Source organism: Chlamydotis macqueenii, chromosome 12 (genome assembly GCF_036417535.1).
Source record: "Chlamydotis macqueenii isolate bChlMac1 chromosome 12, bChlMac1.mat, whole genome shotgun sequence".
In the NCBI taxonomy this organism is placed as follows: Eukaryota; Metazoa; Chordata; class Aves; order Otidiformes; family Otididae; genus Chlamydotis; species Chlamydotis macqueenii.
In genome coordinates, this window is record NC_141567.1 from 23,165,606 (window position 1) to 23,180,318 (window position 14,713).

A 14,713-nucleotide genomic window follows, 5' to 3' on the forward strand; every position below is an offset into this window, starting at 1 on the left:
GGAGATGAGATGTGAAGAGACCCTCAGAGGCGTCTGCCTGCCTGTTGTGAAGGATTTCTGTGAGAGGAACGGCTGCAGACGCCAAGGTCAGTGCAGAAGGAGGGGGAGCAGCAATGCGGCTCCTGGCCAGGATTCCTCTGCAGCCCAGGGTGCAGCCCATGGAGAGGCCGGCTGTGCCCCTGCAGCCCGGGGAGGCCACGGAGGAGCAGAGATCCCCCTGCAGCCCGGGGAGGACCCCACATCGGGGCAGGTGGAGGCCTGAAGGAGGCTGTGGCCCGTGGAAGCCCAGCTGGGGCAGCCGTTCTGGAGGGGCTGCACCCCGTGGAAGAGATGACCCACGCCAGAGCAGTTTCACAAGGGACTGTGGCCTGTGGGAGGGACCCCACGCTGGAGCAGGGGAGGAATGCGAGGAGTTCTTCCCCTGAGGAGGAAGGAGCAACATAAACAGGTGATGGACTGACCGTAACCCCCATTGCCTCTTCCCCCCTGTGCCGCACGGGGTGGGGAGGTGGTAGAGATAATGTTAAGCTCGGGAAGAGGGAGGGGTGGGGGGAGGTTATCTTGTTCCCTGTCTCATTCTCCTGCTTTGGTTTTAGAAATAAATGAATAGTTTTCCCCAAGTCGAGTCTGTTTTGCCCGTAACCATAACTTTAGGGATCTCTCCCCGTCCTTATCTGAAACCTTGAGCTGTTTTTCTTCTATCATCTTCCCCTATTCTCTCGGAGGGTGGGGGGAGTGAGAGGGAGACTGCGTAGTCTGGTCCCGATTGGGGCTGAACTACAACACTTATAAAGCAGCTACTGAAGTTGCTTAAGTCTGTGTAGTGCCCAGGTGAGAAGTTTTTTTTTAGTATGAATTTACTCGCACTTGCAGAATGATCAAACCTGTACAAATGCATTATTACCATGTACTTGTACTTACACATGGTCCATCGAGAGACCTGCAGTATCTTCCTTTTCTGTCTGTGTGACATTTCCTCTTTCCCCAATGCCCATGTCAATTCTGTAATCATAAGCAGGCAGCCTCAACTGATTTTTAAGAATAAAGCCTTATGTGGGGAAACCTTTATTTGCAAAGCATTTTTGAACTCTAAATCGCATTGACTTTTTCATGGTAATTTTACACATATTGCTCAATTATATATGAACACAGTGGAATGTTCTTCAGCAGACTCCAACTTTTTTGCCAGTTGCACACCGCTCTTGCTGCGATAGATGCCACGGGATGTGGCTTTTGCCATGGCAGTCATGGGGCAGTGTGGTGTCCTCGTGTCTGTACAAGAAAGAAAACAGCAGTTTGCATTAGAGAGTGCTATATCTTCCTCACACCCAAGAGAGAAGGATGTAAAGCTGTGAATGGAACTGAACAGCTATGATCTATATACTCCATCATTAATACGTTTTTGTATGAAAACACTTGCTAGGAACAATGTAATTGTATTAAGGTCTGTGGGTAATTTAGCAGATACTTCAGATCTGCTCCTAGGTAGGTAATGCACAAATCTCTTCTGAAATGCTGTTTGCCCCTAGGAATAAATGGGACGTGTGAACTGTGTAATTGCTTCATGCTGTCAGGCAGCGCCCTCCTTAGCCATGGATATGTGCGGCACGCCTCTTTATCTCTGAGGACTCATCAACATGAGTGCAAACAGGTGACACGTCAGCTGTGGGCTAAAGAGGTGGTGCTAGAAAAATACTCCTAGTGGAAGTAATATCTCCAGTGTGCCCTAACTATTCCTTTAGCAGAGTTTGGGGTAAGTAGTATACTTTACTTTAAATTGATTTGCTTGAGGACTGTCTGCTCAAGAGCATGTTCAGATTTCCTGAATGTTACACTGTGTATGTGTGTGCACACATTTTCATTTGCAGCTCAGTGCTTTTTTTTTTTTTTTTTTGCTTGTGTTTTCATTTATTCATCTCTTTGTGCTTTCTTCCTTTTTCCTTCTCCCCTCCATCAGCTCAGTAGCAGCCCAGGAGCTGGATGTTTTGTGCAAAGCCAGTTCAGAAAGCATATTCCCTGTCCCCATACTGCACAGGGGAAATCCTATATGCCAAGCTGATTTCCTTAATTTATACAGGAATAACACTGTCGTAGTCTTGAATGTTTTATCACACAATAGAGTTGTGATATTTGTGTCCTGGAGGCAAAAATATGATCCTGTTAAGGTTGATGCCTGTAATGTGAAAGTGCTATGGACTAGGAAATTCACTGAACAAGAGCAGCGCTTGCTTTGCAGAACATCCCTTCTTGGCAAGCCACAATCTGGATGTGGAGGCAAGCCTGTGATGTGGAGGCTCCAGAGAAGCAGCTGTACAGGCACAACTGAAGTGATGGCTGTGGGGATCCTGTTCACAAAGGAAAAGGCCAGTGGCGCTTTTCCAGCGCTTGCTCATACCTCTTGTCCATCTGCGTGCTAGGCAAAGTGCAAAGCCAGAGCTGAATGGGATTTAAGGAAGGGTTTACAAAAGACAAAACCCTGGAGGGCTTGATGTGGAGCTGAAAACTGTGTCCATCAGTGAATTTTTTTCAGCCAAGGAATTCTTACTCTTAGAAGCAAGATTTGGGAATCATCATTCTGAAATGAATTATTTTGGTGATCTGATGAATTCTAATTGTATCATCAGTTTTCTGTGATTCTTCCTTTTCTGCCTCGCACTCTTCTGATGTACAAGTTGTAGAAATGTAGAAGGAAAGACTGGAAGGTGTGAAGCTATAAAGCCTAATTTAAAAAAAAAAGAAAAATTGGAAGGAAAAATTGGATGGGTTTTTAGTAACAGGGCCATGACTTTTAAATACTCCACAACAACTTTTGCTATGAATGTACTTTGCTGTGAATATACTTATTTCTGTTGTGTGGAGTTGGATATGTCTTAGCACTAGGAATGCAGGTCTCGGAAGTAGAGGGTGGAGATCACTTAAATATTTGTACAGGGAGGAGGACAAGGCTTGAAACTGCTATGAAAATAGCTCCTTGCATGTCTCCAAGGATAGGTTAACTGTGCAGGGTTTCGCAAGAACCACTCCCTGGAGATATTTGAATAATAGATTGACATTATCAGGTGCAGTGAAAGGTGTGTACATTTCAGAAGGCTAATGAGAAACTTTCCTTCTCAAGCAAATTCTTTAGAAAGCATTTTTATGCCCTTCCTGGGAAGGGCTCCTAGTCCTCTGTCAGTCATTTGCAAATTGTATTTGGTACCAGCCACGTGGAGAAGTGAGGTTTAAGTGGGCCAAATGATGTGGCGCGTTTGTCCGAACAGATACTCTACAAATCAGGTATGACACTAGGAATACCTTTAGGTTTTGCTTCTCCAAGGTCTAATCTTGACCTTTCTCTTTTAACCAGAGCTTTCACCCAGCTCTGCCCAGTGAAAGGGTGCAGCTGAACCTTAAGTTTCTTACAGCTCCAAGTAAGAGCCGTAGCACCCTTTCTTCCTCCGTAAGGTCTTCCACGGCGTGCATGATAAACTAGATAAACTAGCTTTCTTCCAACATAAATTGGCAGTCGTTAGGTGCTATCATCTATCATACTGTCATCTGTATCTGGTATTAAAAATATGTTCTATGTACCTGTAGTTAGCTAACAAAATACCAACAAGACAAGGCAAATACTTCTGTGCAGGTGGGATAGCATAGTAAAAGACATGAAGCTAGCTTGTCTTTGTATAGTATCTTGGCCTTAGGATTTGCATTTAAGCCTTTTAAAGCAACAATTAATTTGGGGGTATTGAAGCTGAAAGAACACGTACTTGAGGAGAGGGGGAGCTTACACAGCCCTTTGCCCTTGGAGAACATCTGAAGGCAAAAGAAACACCATATATGAGATGGAAGGCTAAATCAAATCCAGTCTTTAGTAAAAACCTCCTTGTTTGCTTTTTTAAATCTCTTTCCCTTTCTTCTAGTGCATTTCAATGAAAAGGCCGTTTGTAGAGCTACAAGGTAGGCGATCTGATTTTACTTTTTAGTTTTTTCCTTCCCCAACAGGGGGGTGGATTTAAAAAACGAAACAAAACCCCCCAAAATCCTTTTGGTATGTGTGAGTGTGTCTAATGGATCAGGGCTTTTAATTTTTTCTTATCTCAGTGTGTAGCTGCTCGTTCAACTTGCTTACTTGAATATGCCACTCCTTCAGACCTGCGTGGTGGATGCGGGCCTGGACTTGCAGTGTATTTCTGCGGAAAGGTCACTGATAGCTGTTACTGTGGGGTTTTTTTGTTCCAATCTTTTACTCTGTTTCAAAACTTTACATTAAAACACAACAATGGAAAGTGAATTAGCTGGCTGTGGTGTGATAATGAGTGCAGACTCTGTCTAAAACCCCTTTCCTGCAAGATTTTACTGTCATTGATGGCATAATGTAAAATATGCTTTGGCTGAGGAGAGAGAGACTTCAAAATAGGAAATGGAAAAAAAAAAAGTGTCAAATGCTTTCCCCTGACTTCAGTTGGAGAGTGTCTGGGTGTAAATCTGGCCGTTGTCTGTGTTTGATCACAGTAAGTCCAGTCATGGCTAAGTCACAGAGCTGTCTTGTAACCGAGTGCAGTGCTAACATTAAGTTGAAGCTTTAAAGACAGTTATGGTCTAGCTTAATGGGAGTGATTGACGCCCACATACTTGAGATATGGAGTTTGTTCTAAACCTCAAGCTCTGAGTTGGTGTTCAAGAAATGGATGGGGGTTTTGCCATTGATGCAAACTACTGCAGTGTTTGACTTGAAGTAAATAATTTTATCTAGTTCAAGCCATAAATAGTTCCAAAAATACTTATTTACTGTTGAAAGAGCAGATTTTCCTTTTTTCTTTTTTTTTTTTTTATTTTGTTTCACCATCTATCTTATTTTTTGTATTTTGGTTATCTATTTCCCTCCTTCATAAGAGGCAATTAAATGCCAGTTTTATGTTGCTTTTAGAATGGTTATTTTAGGCTTTTCATGTTCATTTCTTTGGAAACAACATAAGGCAGCTCTCTACTGTTTGTTTTGGGGGAAGAGAGGCTCAATAGCTATTCAACAGGAAAGTACTAGTGCACTTACATCATTCTTTCTAGTATATATGAAATTTGCCAGTGATTTTTGTTATACGTTGTAGCTGTTACTGCACTTTGATCAGACTATATCTAATATGTTTTTTTTTTTTTCCCCAAGGGCAGAAAAAGGCTAGAGAGAAATTTATTGCATGTGTATGGGCCATGGGAAAATGTGTGTGGTTTTTAATGGCAATTCATAATCAAGATTTAGTTTAAATTATTAACTAGCATCATAGTAAAAACTTTGAAAATTAAAAAATTAATCCTCTAAACAAAACAAAACAAAAAAGCAACAAAAACAACAACAAAGTATTGCTTGGTTATTTTTCATCCTGGTATGAAAAAACTTTCGCAAGACTGCAAAATAGCTATTAATAGAAAATGATTGTCATTTTTATGTCAATATAGTGGGCAGTCTAAAAAAATTTTTTTGGCATATGTTAATAATGTCACAGTGAATATGAGATCAGAATTGCGTTGCTGGTACATTTAAGTAGCTTTTGCCAGCTTCTACGCAGAGAAAAAAACAGTTCTGCAGTTCATGTTCCACATATATTTAACACTTTGACCTTGATTTTTCAGTCGTTCCTGAAGAAGTTAAAATTGTGTTGCCTTCTCTTTGTAATAACAGGAAAGTGATAAAATTAACTATGCTGCCTTTTTTTTTTTCCCCCAGTCACAGCTGAATTTGGTACTGATAACTGGCATAACTGAGCGTTTAAGGTGAAACCAGTGTAAAAGAGAACAGAACTAGTTCTACTGCTGGATGGATGCTTTGTAGTTCAAACAATGATTTATATTTTAAATGTTTGTCAAAAGAAGCCTTGGCAGAGCTGTTTACTTACTAATCCTTTTTGCTTTGCTTTTTAAGGTGTCTCCTGAATTCTCACTATGTCTGATGGGGACTATGATTACCTCATAAAATTTCTAGCACTCGGTGATTCTGGAGTAGGAAAGACCAGCCTTCTTTACCAATATACAGATGGCAAATTTAATTCCAAATTTATCACAACAGTGGGCATTGACTTTCGGGAAAAGAGAGTGGTGAGTCTTCACAAGCCGTGTGCTACTTCAAAATAGTATCTGTCTTGGTGATGGCTAGAATCTACTTTTTAAAAATCTAACCTGTCAATCCTTATTTGTAGGCATGTAATCAATAGTTACTGTGTACTTAATCTTGTGACAAGGAAATCATTATGTTTTACCTCGTTATTTTTGTTATTATGTTGTCCCCCCTAATTCCTCTAGAGTTAGAGGAGCTGATTCTAAGCAACCCCTATTTACTGCTCAGCAAGAGTTGATGAGTGTATCTGCACCATAAGTTGTGCACGTAGTACCTGGAATAGCACTTCTGTTGTTGAACTCTCTTTATAAGGAAGGATGGGGCTGTACTAGAAATGTTTTTGCTGTTGTAAACTGAAATGAAGAAAGACTGCAATACTGATTTAAAAAACTATTTTAAAACATATGAATGAAAAGGGATAGCATGATACTTGGAGCTGATCTGGCTTCCTAAGCAGTTACCACTACCAGAGAAGAATTGTAGGCAGGGTTTGTTTTCTTTGAAAAAAAAGATGTAACCCCTGAATTGTTATTGAACAGGCAAACATACTTTTGATATGAAGCTGAGCACTGCATTATGATAACCAGTTGGATGCTGGTGCTTACTGCACTGAGAAATTGAGTTGGCACAAGTTTTTTTCTTTCTGATGTAGAAGTTTTCAATGCCTTTCAGTGTAGTCGGATGATTTCACAACTGTCCAGAAATGTGGATGGTGTAATGGGCATTGTGCGAAGTGACTTTTCATGGATGACATGCACCGCAGTAGTGCAAGGAGTGAAGTGTGAAACTGGTGTCTTGAATAAGTTAGTATTCCTTTTAGGGGATAGTAAACATGGTGGGTTTACTTGATCAGCATATTTGATAACTCAGGATAAGATTTAGGTTTCACAGCCTGAAGCATAATCCACAAATTCGGTACGTTTAGGTGTCTCTAAAGATACGTTTGTAACTCTGGTAATATCAGGTACAACAACAGTTGAAGGTAAAGAAGATGACCTAACATGACATGTTCTAAACAAGAAATGAATCTATTTTTATCGAATCCTTCAAAAGCTAACAGATGCCCTTATTTGTATTTTCATGCTGAGTAAACTCTTCTGCTTTTATTATTATCATCCAATTTCTGCTTTTTAAGCTATGATACAATAAGATGGACCCTCAGCTCTTTTTTAGCAATCTTTGGCAGCTATGAAGAGACATTGTTATCCTTATGAATATATTCTGTTTGCTAATGAGGTTCTGCTAGTGGTACAAATATTTTGCCAGATTGCATGATCTGATTATTGCTTTCTTATAATTATATTTTAATTTGAACATGGTACAAGATAATAGCAAAATACAGAAAATCAAAGTACTAAAATTAAGCTTGTCTAATTAAACTTAATGGCCACTTTAAATAGCTGTTTGGAGTCCACAGTCTACTGGTTACTGGTTTTCCAATTTCACTTTTATTTTTCAATATTCAGTTGGATGCCAAATTAAAATGCACCTCGCATTACTTTTATCTTATAAAGCAGAGGGATCGAGTTATAGTTGAGATCTTTGCATCAGCAATGGTAGTTTTGCTGCATTTGCTGACTTTAGATGTCGGTTATTTTGTGCTCTATAGAGGCTGGACTGCTACCACTCAGTCTTGAAAATTTACCTTTTATAGGTGTATAGACCCAACGGGCCAGATGGCATTGGTGGCAGAGGACAGAGGATTCATCTTCAGCTCTGGGATACTGCAGGGCAGGAAAGGTATGTTCCACCCCCCACCTGGCAAGTAAGGCAGTTGTCATTAAGCTAGATGCAAATGCAACCGAATACATGAATTCTTTTATTGATTGTTACATTTCAATTGTATGACTTAAGGTGGGAAAGTGTGCTTACTTTAATCTTAACAGTGATGGAAAGTTTCCTATGAATAGCCAGTAAATTACAACTGTGTCCTGGTTTTGGCTGGGATGGAGCTAATTTTCTTCCCGGTAGCTTCTGTGTTTTGGATTTAGTATGAGATTTGGTATGTGAAGAAGGTTGTTAATACACCGATGTTATTAGTTGTTGCTCAAGAGACTAAGGGCTTTTTCAGCTTCACAAGTTTTGCTGATGTGCAGATACAAGAAGTGGGATGAGCCAGTACAGTTGACCCAAACTGGCCAAAGGAAGTATTCCATACCATAAATGTCATGTTTGGTGTAAAAGTGGGGGTTGGCTGGTTGGCGGGGCTCTCGCTCTCTTCTCACGCTGCTTGGGATCGTTCTGGAATTGCTTTTTGGTTTTGTTCTCTGATTGCTGCTCGGGACAGGCTGTATCAGTCATCGAGTGGTAAGAAATTGTGCATAGTTTCTTTTCTATTATTTTATTATGCCTATATTTTGTTATTATTATAATTCTTAATATATATGTATGTTATTATCTCTTCCTTTGCTATCCAAGTAAACTGTCTTTATCTCAACCCCCAAGTTTTCTGTTCTTCCTGATTCTCTCCCCCATCCCCCTGGGGAGGGAGCGGGTGAGTGAGCGGCTGCCTGGTACTTGATTGCTAACTGAGGTTAAACCATTACGAACTGTAATCTATAACTGTAGAACATTAAAACTGTAATTGTTTCTTTTTGTCTTTTGGAAACTTCCAGTTTATTTTTTCATGACCAATGCATATATCTAAAGTTTTTCTTTTTTCAGTTTTCCTTAAATTTCTGTAAATATGGTGAGGTCTTGGGAAAGTCACACAGTTGAAATCACCTCAAAGGATTCTTTTCTTTTTATTTGTCTATGAAAAGACCAGCATCCTAGTGGCTAATAGTCTTAAAATCAAGAACTGATGTGTACAGGGGACAAATTTCTGTTCAAAGTTTGAATTTCATTATTATTTTAATTTCTGAATCTTGATCAAGTCATGCTTTGTAGTGGAAGACTGCCTAAAGTTTTCACGCTTGAGTGAAATGTCTCCTTGACTTCCTTAGGCCTTGATTAGACCATAGTAATGTTATCAATTCTTGTTATGCAGTCCCTACATCAGCAAAACAATGATGATGAATATTTCATTCTAGTTAACTCAGTCTTAAGTCACCTCAGTTTTATGACTGTATGCAGTTGTATTTCAAAGTCACTTGTCAGATGAGCCAACTAATTCCACATTGCTGGTCTAGGTTTCGTAGCCTGACAACGGCTTTCTTCAGAGACGCCATGGGGTTTCTTCTACTCTTTGATCTGACAAACGAGCAAAGCTTTCTGAATGTCAGGAACTGGATAAGTATGGCATTTCTTTATTTTCTCTTTTATTCTTTCTTTGCGTGGATGGAGAGTGGCCTATGTTTGTAAATATGGAGTCTCACTGAGAAGTAGAAATGAAAATACTGCTTTTTATAGCTTTCTCAGTTAAAGAAAGTAAGTGTTGCTTTCATAGTTGTAATAGCTGCTAGTGGTACCTTCTAGTGCTTGCTTGAAATTCATCTTTCCCTACTGAATTTGAATCAGTATATAAAAGCAAGCTGAGAAAACATAATATCCCTGGATCTGGTGATATTCAGTAATTTAAGTGTGTGGAAAACCTATGCAAAACTCTGTTTTAACTCACCTGAAACTTTGTCAGCAAAACTTAAGGGAAGGCGAACGGTAGTAGGCTGGTGTATCTAGGCGAAGGAGTTCCCAAACCACACTGTCCATCAGGAGAGGGAAGTATATCCTTTCCTGGCAACTCACTGGAGGTGCTTGGTGAGCCTTACTCCTTAAGCTACAAATACACAGCTTCTGTGCTACCTTTGTCAGGCTTCTGCTTCCCTGGCTGGCTCCCTGAGTACTTGATAGTGGATGTCCACCTGTTCTCTGGCTCCTCAGCGCAACAGCAGAAGTCCTGTGAGATAACAGAGGACATACTTGTTTTCTGTCTTTGAAAGAGTCGTTTTCCTGAAGGATTGTGTCTCCCTTGAAATGCGGTAGTGTTCCTAGTGAGCTTTATGGGACAGTAAGTTATGACTGCTCTTCATGTTGTTCCTGCTAGGTCAACTACAAATGCATGCATATTGTGAAAACCCTGACATTGTGTTATGTGGAAACAAGAGTGATCTGGAAGAGCAAAGAATGGTGAAAGAAGAAGAGGCTAAGGAACTTGCAGAAAAGTATGGGTAAGTAACTTCCTTAGAGTTATTGCTGTGTTTACAGCAGAATTAAATGCTTTGTGTAATGCCTTTTCTGTATACGGAAAAGTTATTGTGAGAATAAGCATTTTAGAATGCTTATTTTTTTCTGTATTTTTTTTTATGTTAGAGATAAATATTTTCTGGTTTGTCTAAAAATTCATACTTAGTATTGCAATAATCTTGCACTGGAGATTCGCTAATCTTCCTTCTTTCCTTGGCAGTAAACAAAGTAAATTTTCACGATCAATCTTGAAAAGACAGAGAATTTAGCTGCAAAGGCAAGTGAATGATGGGGGTCTATGTCTTCGATCTTGCCTGTGCTAAGGCTTTCTGTGTGGCACAGAAAACCCAGGCCTCTTACAAAGTGAAATCCAAAAGACCATTTGGTGAGGTAATGAGTGTCACATCGGATTTTAGGGAAAACAAAAATAATACCAAGCAAAGATACAATTTACAAGCTGAGTTGTTCTACAAAAGTTTGTTGTAGGGTAGCCATTGTCTCTGACATGGCCATGTGTTGTAGTTCAGCCCTGCTGGGGGACCAGACTACGCAGTCTCTCTCTCACTTCCCCCATGCTCCGAGGGAATAAGGAGAGATAATATAAGAAAAAAAGGCTTGAGATTTGAGATAAGGACAGGGAGAGACCCTTAAAGTTACTGTTACAGGCAAAACAGACTCAATTTGGGGAAAACTGTTTATTATCATAGAATCACAGAATGGTTTGGGTGGGAAGGGACCTTCAAAGCCCATCCAGTCCAGACCCCTTCCAGGAGCAGGGACATCTCCAACCGGATCAGGTTGCTCAGAGCCCCGTACAACGTGACCTGGAATGTTTCCAGGGATGGGGCATCCACCAGCTCTCTGGGCATCCTGGGCCAGTGCTCCGCCACCCTCAGTGTAAGAAATTTCCTCCTAATATCCAATCTAAATCTGCCTCCTTCTATTTTAAAACCATCACCCGTCATCCTGTCACACCAGGCCCTGCTGAAGAGTCTCTCCCCATCTTTCCTGTAGCCCCCTTGAGGCACTGGAAGGCCGCTCTAAGGACTCCCTGGAGCCTCCTCTTCTCCAGGCTGAACAGCCCCAGCTCTCTCAGCCTGGCCTCACAGGAGAGCTGCTCCAGCCCTCTGATCATCTTCGTGGCCTCCTCTGGACTCTCTCCAACTGGTCCATGTCCTTCTGATGTTGGGGGCTCCAGAACTGGACGCAGTGCTGCAGTTGGGGTCTCACCAGGGCAGAGTAGAGGAGGAGAATCCCCTCCCTCGACCTGCTGGCCACGCTTCTCTTGATGCAGCCCAAGATGTGGTTGGCCTTCTGGGCTACAAGACTACATTGCCGGCTCATGTTGAGCTTCTCGCCCACCATCACTCCCAAGTCCTTCTCCTCAGGGCTGCTCTCCATCCATTCTCCATCCAGCCTGGATTTTTACCTGGGATTGCCCTGACCCACATGCAGGACCTTGCCCTCGGCCTGGTTGAGATTCATGAGGTTGGCACGGGCCCACCTCTCCAGCCTGTCAAGGTCCCTCTGGATGGCATCCCTCCCCTTCAGTGTGTCAACGGCATCACACAGCTTGGTGTCATCGGTGAACTTGCTGAGGGTGCGCTCTGTCCCACCGTCCATGTCCTGACAAAGATGTTGAACAGGGCCGGGCCCGACATGGACCCCTGAGGAACACCACTCGTGACTGGTCTCCACTTGGACATTGAGCCGTTGACCACCACTCTCTGAGTGCGGCCATCCAGCCAACTCCTTATCCACCGAGTGCTCTGTCCATCAAACCCATGCCTCTCCAGTTTAGAGAGAAGGATGTTGTGCAGGACAGTGTCAAAAGCTTTGCACAAGTCCAGGTAGATGATGTCCATTTATTATTAAAACCAAAGCAGGAGAATGAGACAGAGAACAAGATAACTTCCCCCACCCCTCCCTCTTCCTGGGCTTAACATTATCTCTACCTCCTCCCTGCTCTGAGCGCCACAGGGGGGAAGAGGGAATGGGGGTTGTGGTCAGTTCATCACGTGTTTAGGCTGCTCCTTCCTCCTCGGGGGAAGAACTCCTCGCATTCCTCCCCTGCTCCAGCGTGGGGTCCCTCCCACAGGCCACAGTCCCTTGTGAAACTGCTCCGGCGTGGGTCATCTCTTCCACGGGGTGCAGTCCCTCCAGAACGGCTGCCCCAGCTGGGCCTCCACGGGCGATAGTCTCCTTCAGGCCTCCACCTGCCCCGATGTGGGGTCCTCCCCGGGCTGCAGGGGGATCTCTGCTCCTCCGTGGCCTCCCCGGGCTGCAGGGGCACAGCCGGCCTCTCCATGGGCTGCACCCTGGGCTGCAGAGGAATCCTGGCCAGGAGCCGCATTACTGCTCCCCCTCCTTCTGCACTGACCTTGGCGTCTGCAGCCGTTCCTCTCACAGAAATCCTTCACAACAGGCTGGCAGACGCCTCTCAGGGTCTTTATTACATCTCGTTCACTTCTCATCTCCTCTCCACTTCTTGCAGCTGGGCCGGGCCGAGTTGGGTGCAGTCGCCGCACAGCGGGAGGCCAGAGGGTGAGGGGTGCAAGGCCCACAAGGCTTGCGCCTCCCCCTCTCTGCCCCTGCTCAGCTGCTTCACATCTTCTCTCTTTTTTTCCTGTTTTTCCCCTTCTTAAATACGTTATCGCAGAGGTGCTATCACGGAACATTCCGTCCCCAATTGGCTCGGCCCTGGCCAGCAGCGAGGCCCGGCTGAGTCCACTGGACAAAGGGGAATCTTCTAGCAGCTTCTTACAAAAGCTGCCACCGTAGACCCCCTCACTAAATAAAACCAGGACACCGTCGAAACATGCACCCTCAGTTTCTTTGAGAGCCTCAGGACCCATTCACCAGCCTTTGGAGAGTCTGGTTAGTGTGCTGGGTTCCCACAAAAGAGCAGTTCTGGTCCAAACTACAGTTCCCCAGTTCTCTGCCCCCTCCCCATTCAATATTCCCTCAGTGTTCAAGCAATTTTGTCACGACTATACCTTAGGTGAATTCTTGGTGTCTTCGCTTCAAAGGGGTCAGGTGTTTTTTCTTGCAGGTATCTGCACTCTTGCAGACTCCCAGGGAATCTGCAAACCGAATCAGACCAGCAGAAAGACAGGGTAGCCTTGCCCTTCCCCTGCCCTACAGGCACAGGTCATGTGTCCCTAAAGGAACTAGGTGCAGTCTTTGTTCCTATCCGATAGCGATTAATCCCGTAGTACTCCTATACCCTTAACTTTTCCATGGCTCTCATCTCTAGATTACATTTGCATTTCAGTGTGGACCAGAAATGCACCTTGGAAGCTTGATCCATTTATTGTGGTTTGATTCACGTAGTGGAGCAGCTTTCTAGCATGTGAACTGGATTCCTTCTCAATTGAAAACGAAGCTAGATGATGTGCTCCAGCATGCACAAATGCAGATTGTGCTCCAATCTGCATTCAGTCCACAGGGATAGATTAGAGCTGGTCCAAAGTAAAGCCCACAGAACCTGCGTAGTGTGAGCACTAGTTCCTCAGTGCTTAACTGCCTTGTTCTGCAGGTCTCGTCCTGTTATGCCATGCTATTTCCTATCACGTAGTCACAACTTAACTTTCCTTGACCTTGAGGAATCATTGGAGGCAAATCAGAAGCAATCTGCATATTAGAGACAAATGGGTTTAATGCAGTATTACCTTCTTACCTTTTCCTTCTCCTGTGAAAATGCTTGTTTGAAGTCCATGTCATATATGCAAGAGCATATGGTACTTTACCCAGCTGCTTGTGAGGGAGCTAAAACCTTTAAATAGCAGCAGATGGCATGTGGCCATTTCTTAGGTTCGAAAGATCTCTTTGCATGTGACTTCTGGAAACAGTTCATGAAATGTTTATCTTTGTGGCTGAAAATGCAAACTTAATTTAGAAATAAGGAGCTAGAAGTTGGAGTTATGGATCATGTCCAATCTGTAGGCATTTACAAAGTTCTCTGTAGAGATGAGACAGGATAGCTGCTAGGAGTCACTTACTCCTGAGGGGAAGCAAGATAAATTCTGCTGCAGCTAGCAGTCTTCTGGTAACAAAAGTGTGAGATAGTGAATATTTTCTTTCTGTGGAAAGGCTGTGTACCGTAAGTCATGTGTTTTGAAAAAGATTGCAGGAGACATACACACTGAGACAGTAAGATAATATTTTTGACCACTCATTGAATCTTGCAAGTTAAGTAAGCAAAACCTTAAAATTCTGAAGTCATTGTATCGGTCACTTGGGGAGTAACACTAACACAGCCACTCCAGCACCACCCTGTGGGGAGCACTGAGCGCAGAAGGTTGAAGCCTGCACAGCGTCCTGATCCACAACAATAATGAAAACTAGCAATGTATTTTCAATACCAAGGTGCCCAGAAACTTTTGTTAACAAAGAGACAGGTGGTCTGAGCACTGAGATTGATTTATTTGTTTGTTTGTTTTAATGTAAGATAGTTTATAGCTGAGGCGTCAACAGAAGAAAGAGTCGCCTTTTGTAGTGGTA

General features: G+C 43.0%; 1 protein-coding gene across 6 annotated transcripts in view; it reads left to right on the top strand.

Annotated features, from left to right (window-relative positions):
* RAB27A (RAB27A, member RAS oncogene family) overlaps nucleotides 1-14,713 on the top strand; it is a 39,993-nt gene that overhangs the window by 21,700 nt on the left and 3,580 nt on the right. For 3 of the 6 annotated variants that reach the window (XM_086757037.1, XM_086757039.1, XM_086757042.1), the window contains 4 exons: nucleotides 5,897-6,069; nucleotides 7,743-7,828; nucleotides 9,220-9,323; nucleotides 10,071-10,194. In XM_086757037.1, coding sequence (XP_086613163.1) covers nucleotides 5,917-6,069; nucleotides 7,743-7,828; nucleotides 9,220-9,323; nucleotides 10,071-10,194 — 467 coding nt within the window. In that variant the 5' untranslated portion in view covers nucleotides 5,897-5,916. Of the gene's footprint in view, nucleotides 1-3,058; nucleotides 3,277-3,902; nucleotides 3,940-5,896; nucleotides 6,070-7,742; nucleotides 7,829-9,219; nucleotides 9,324-10,070; nucleotides 10,195-14,713 lie in introns of those variants that run through there. The other 3 variants (XM_086757038.1, XM_086757040.1, XM_086757041.1) reach the window with 2 other exon arrangements.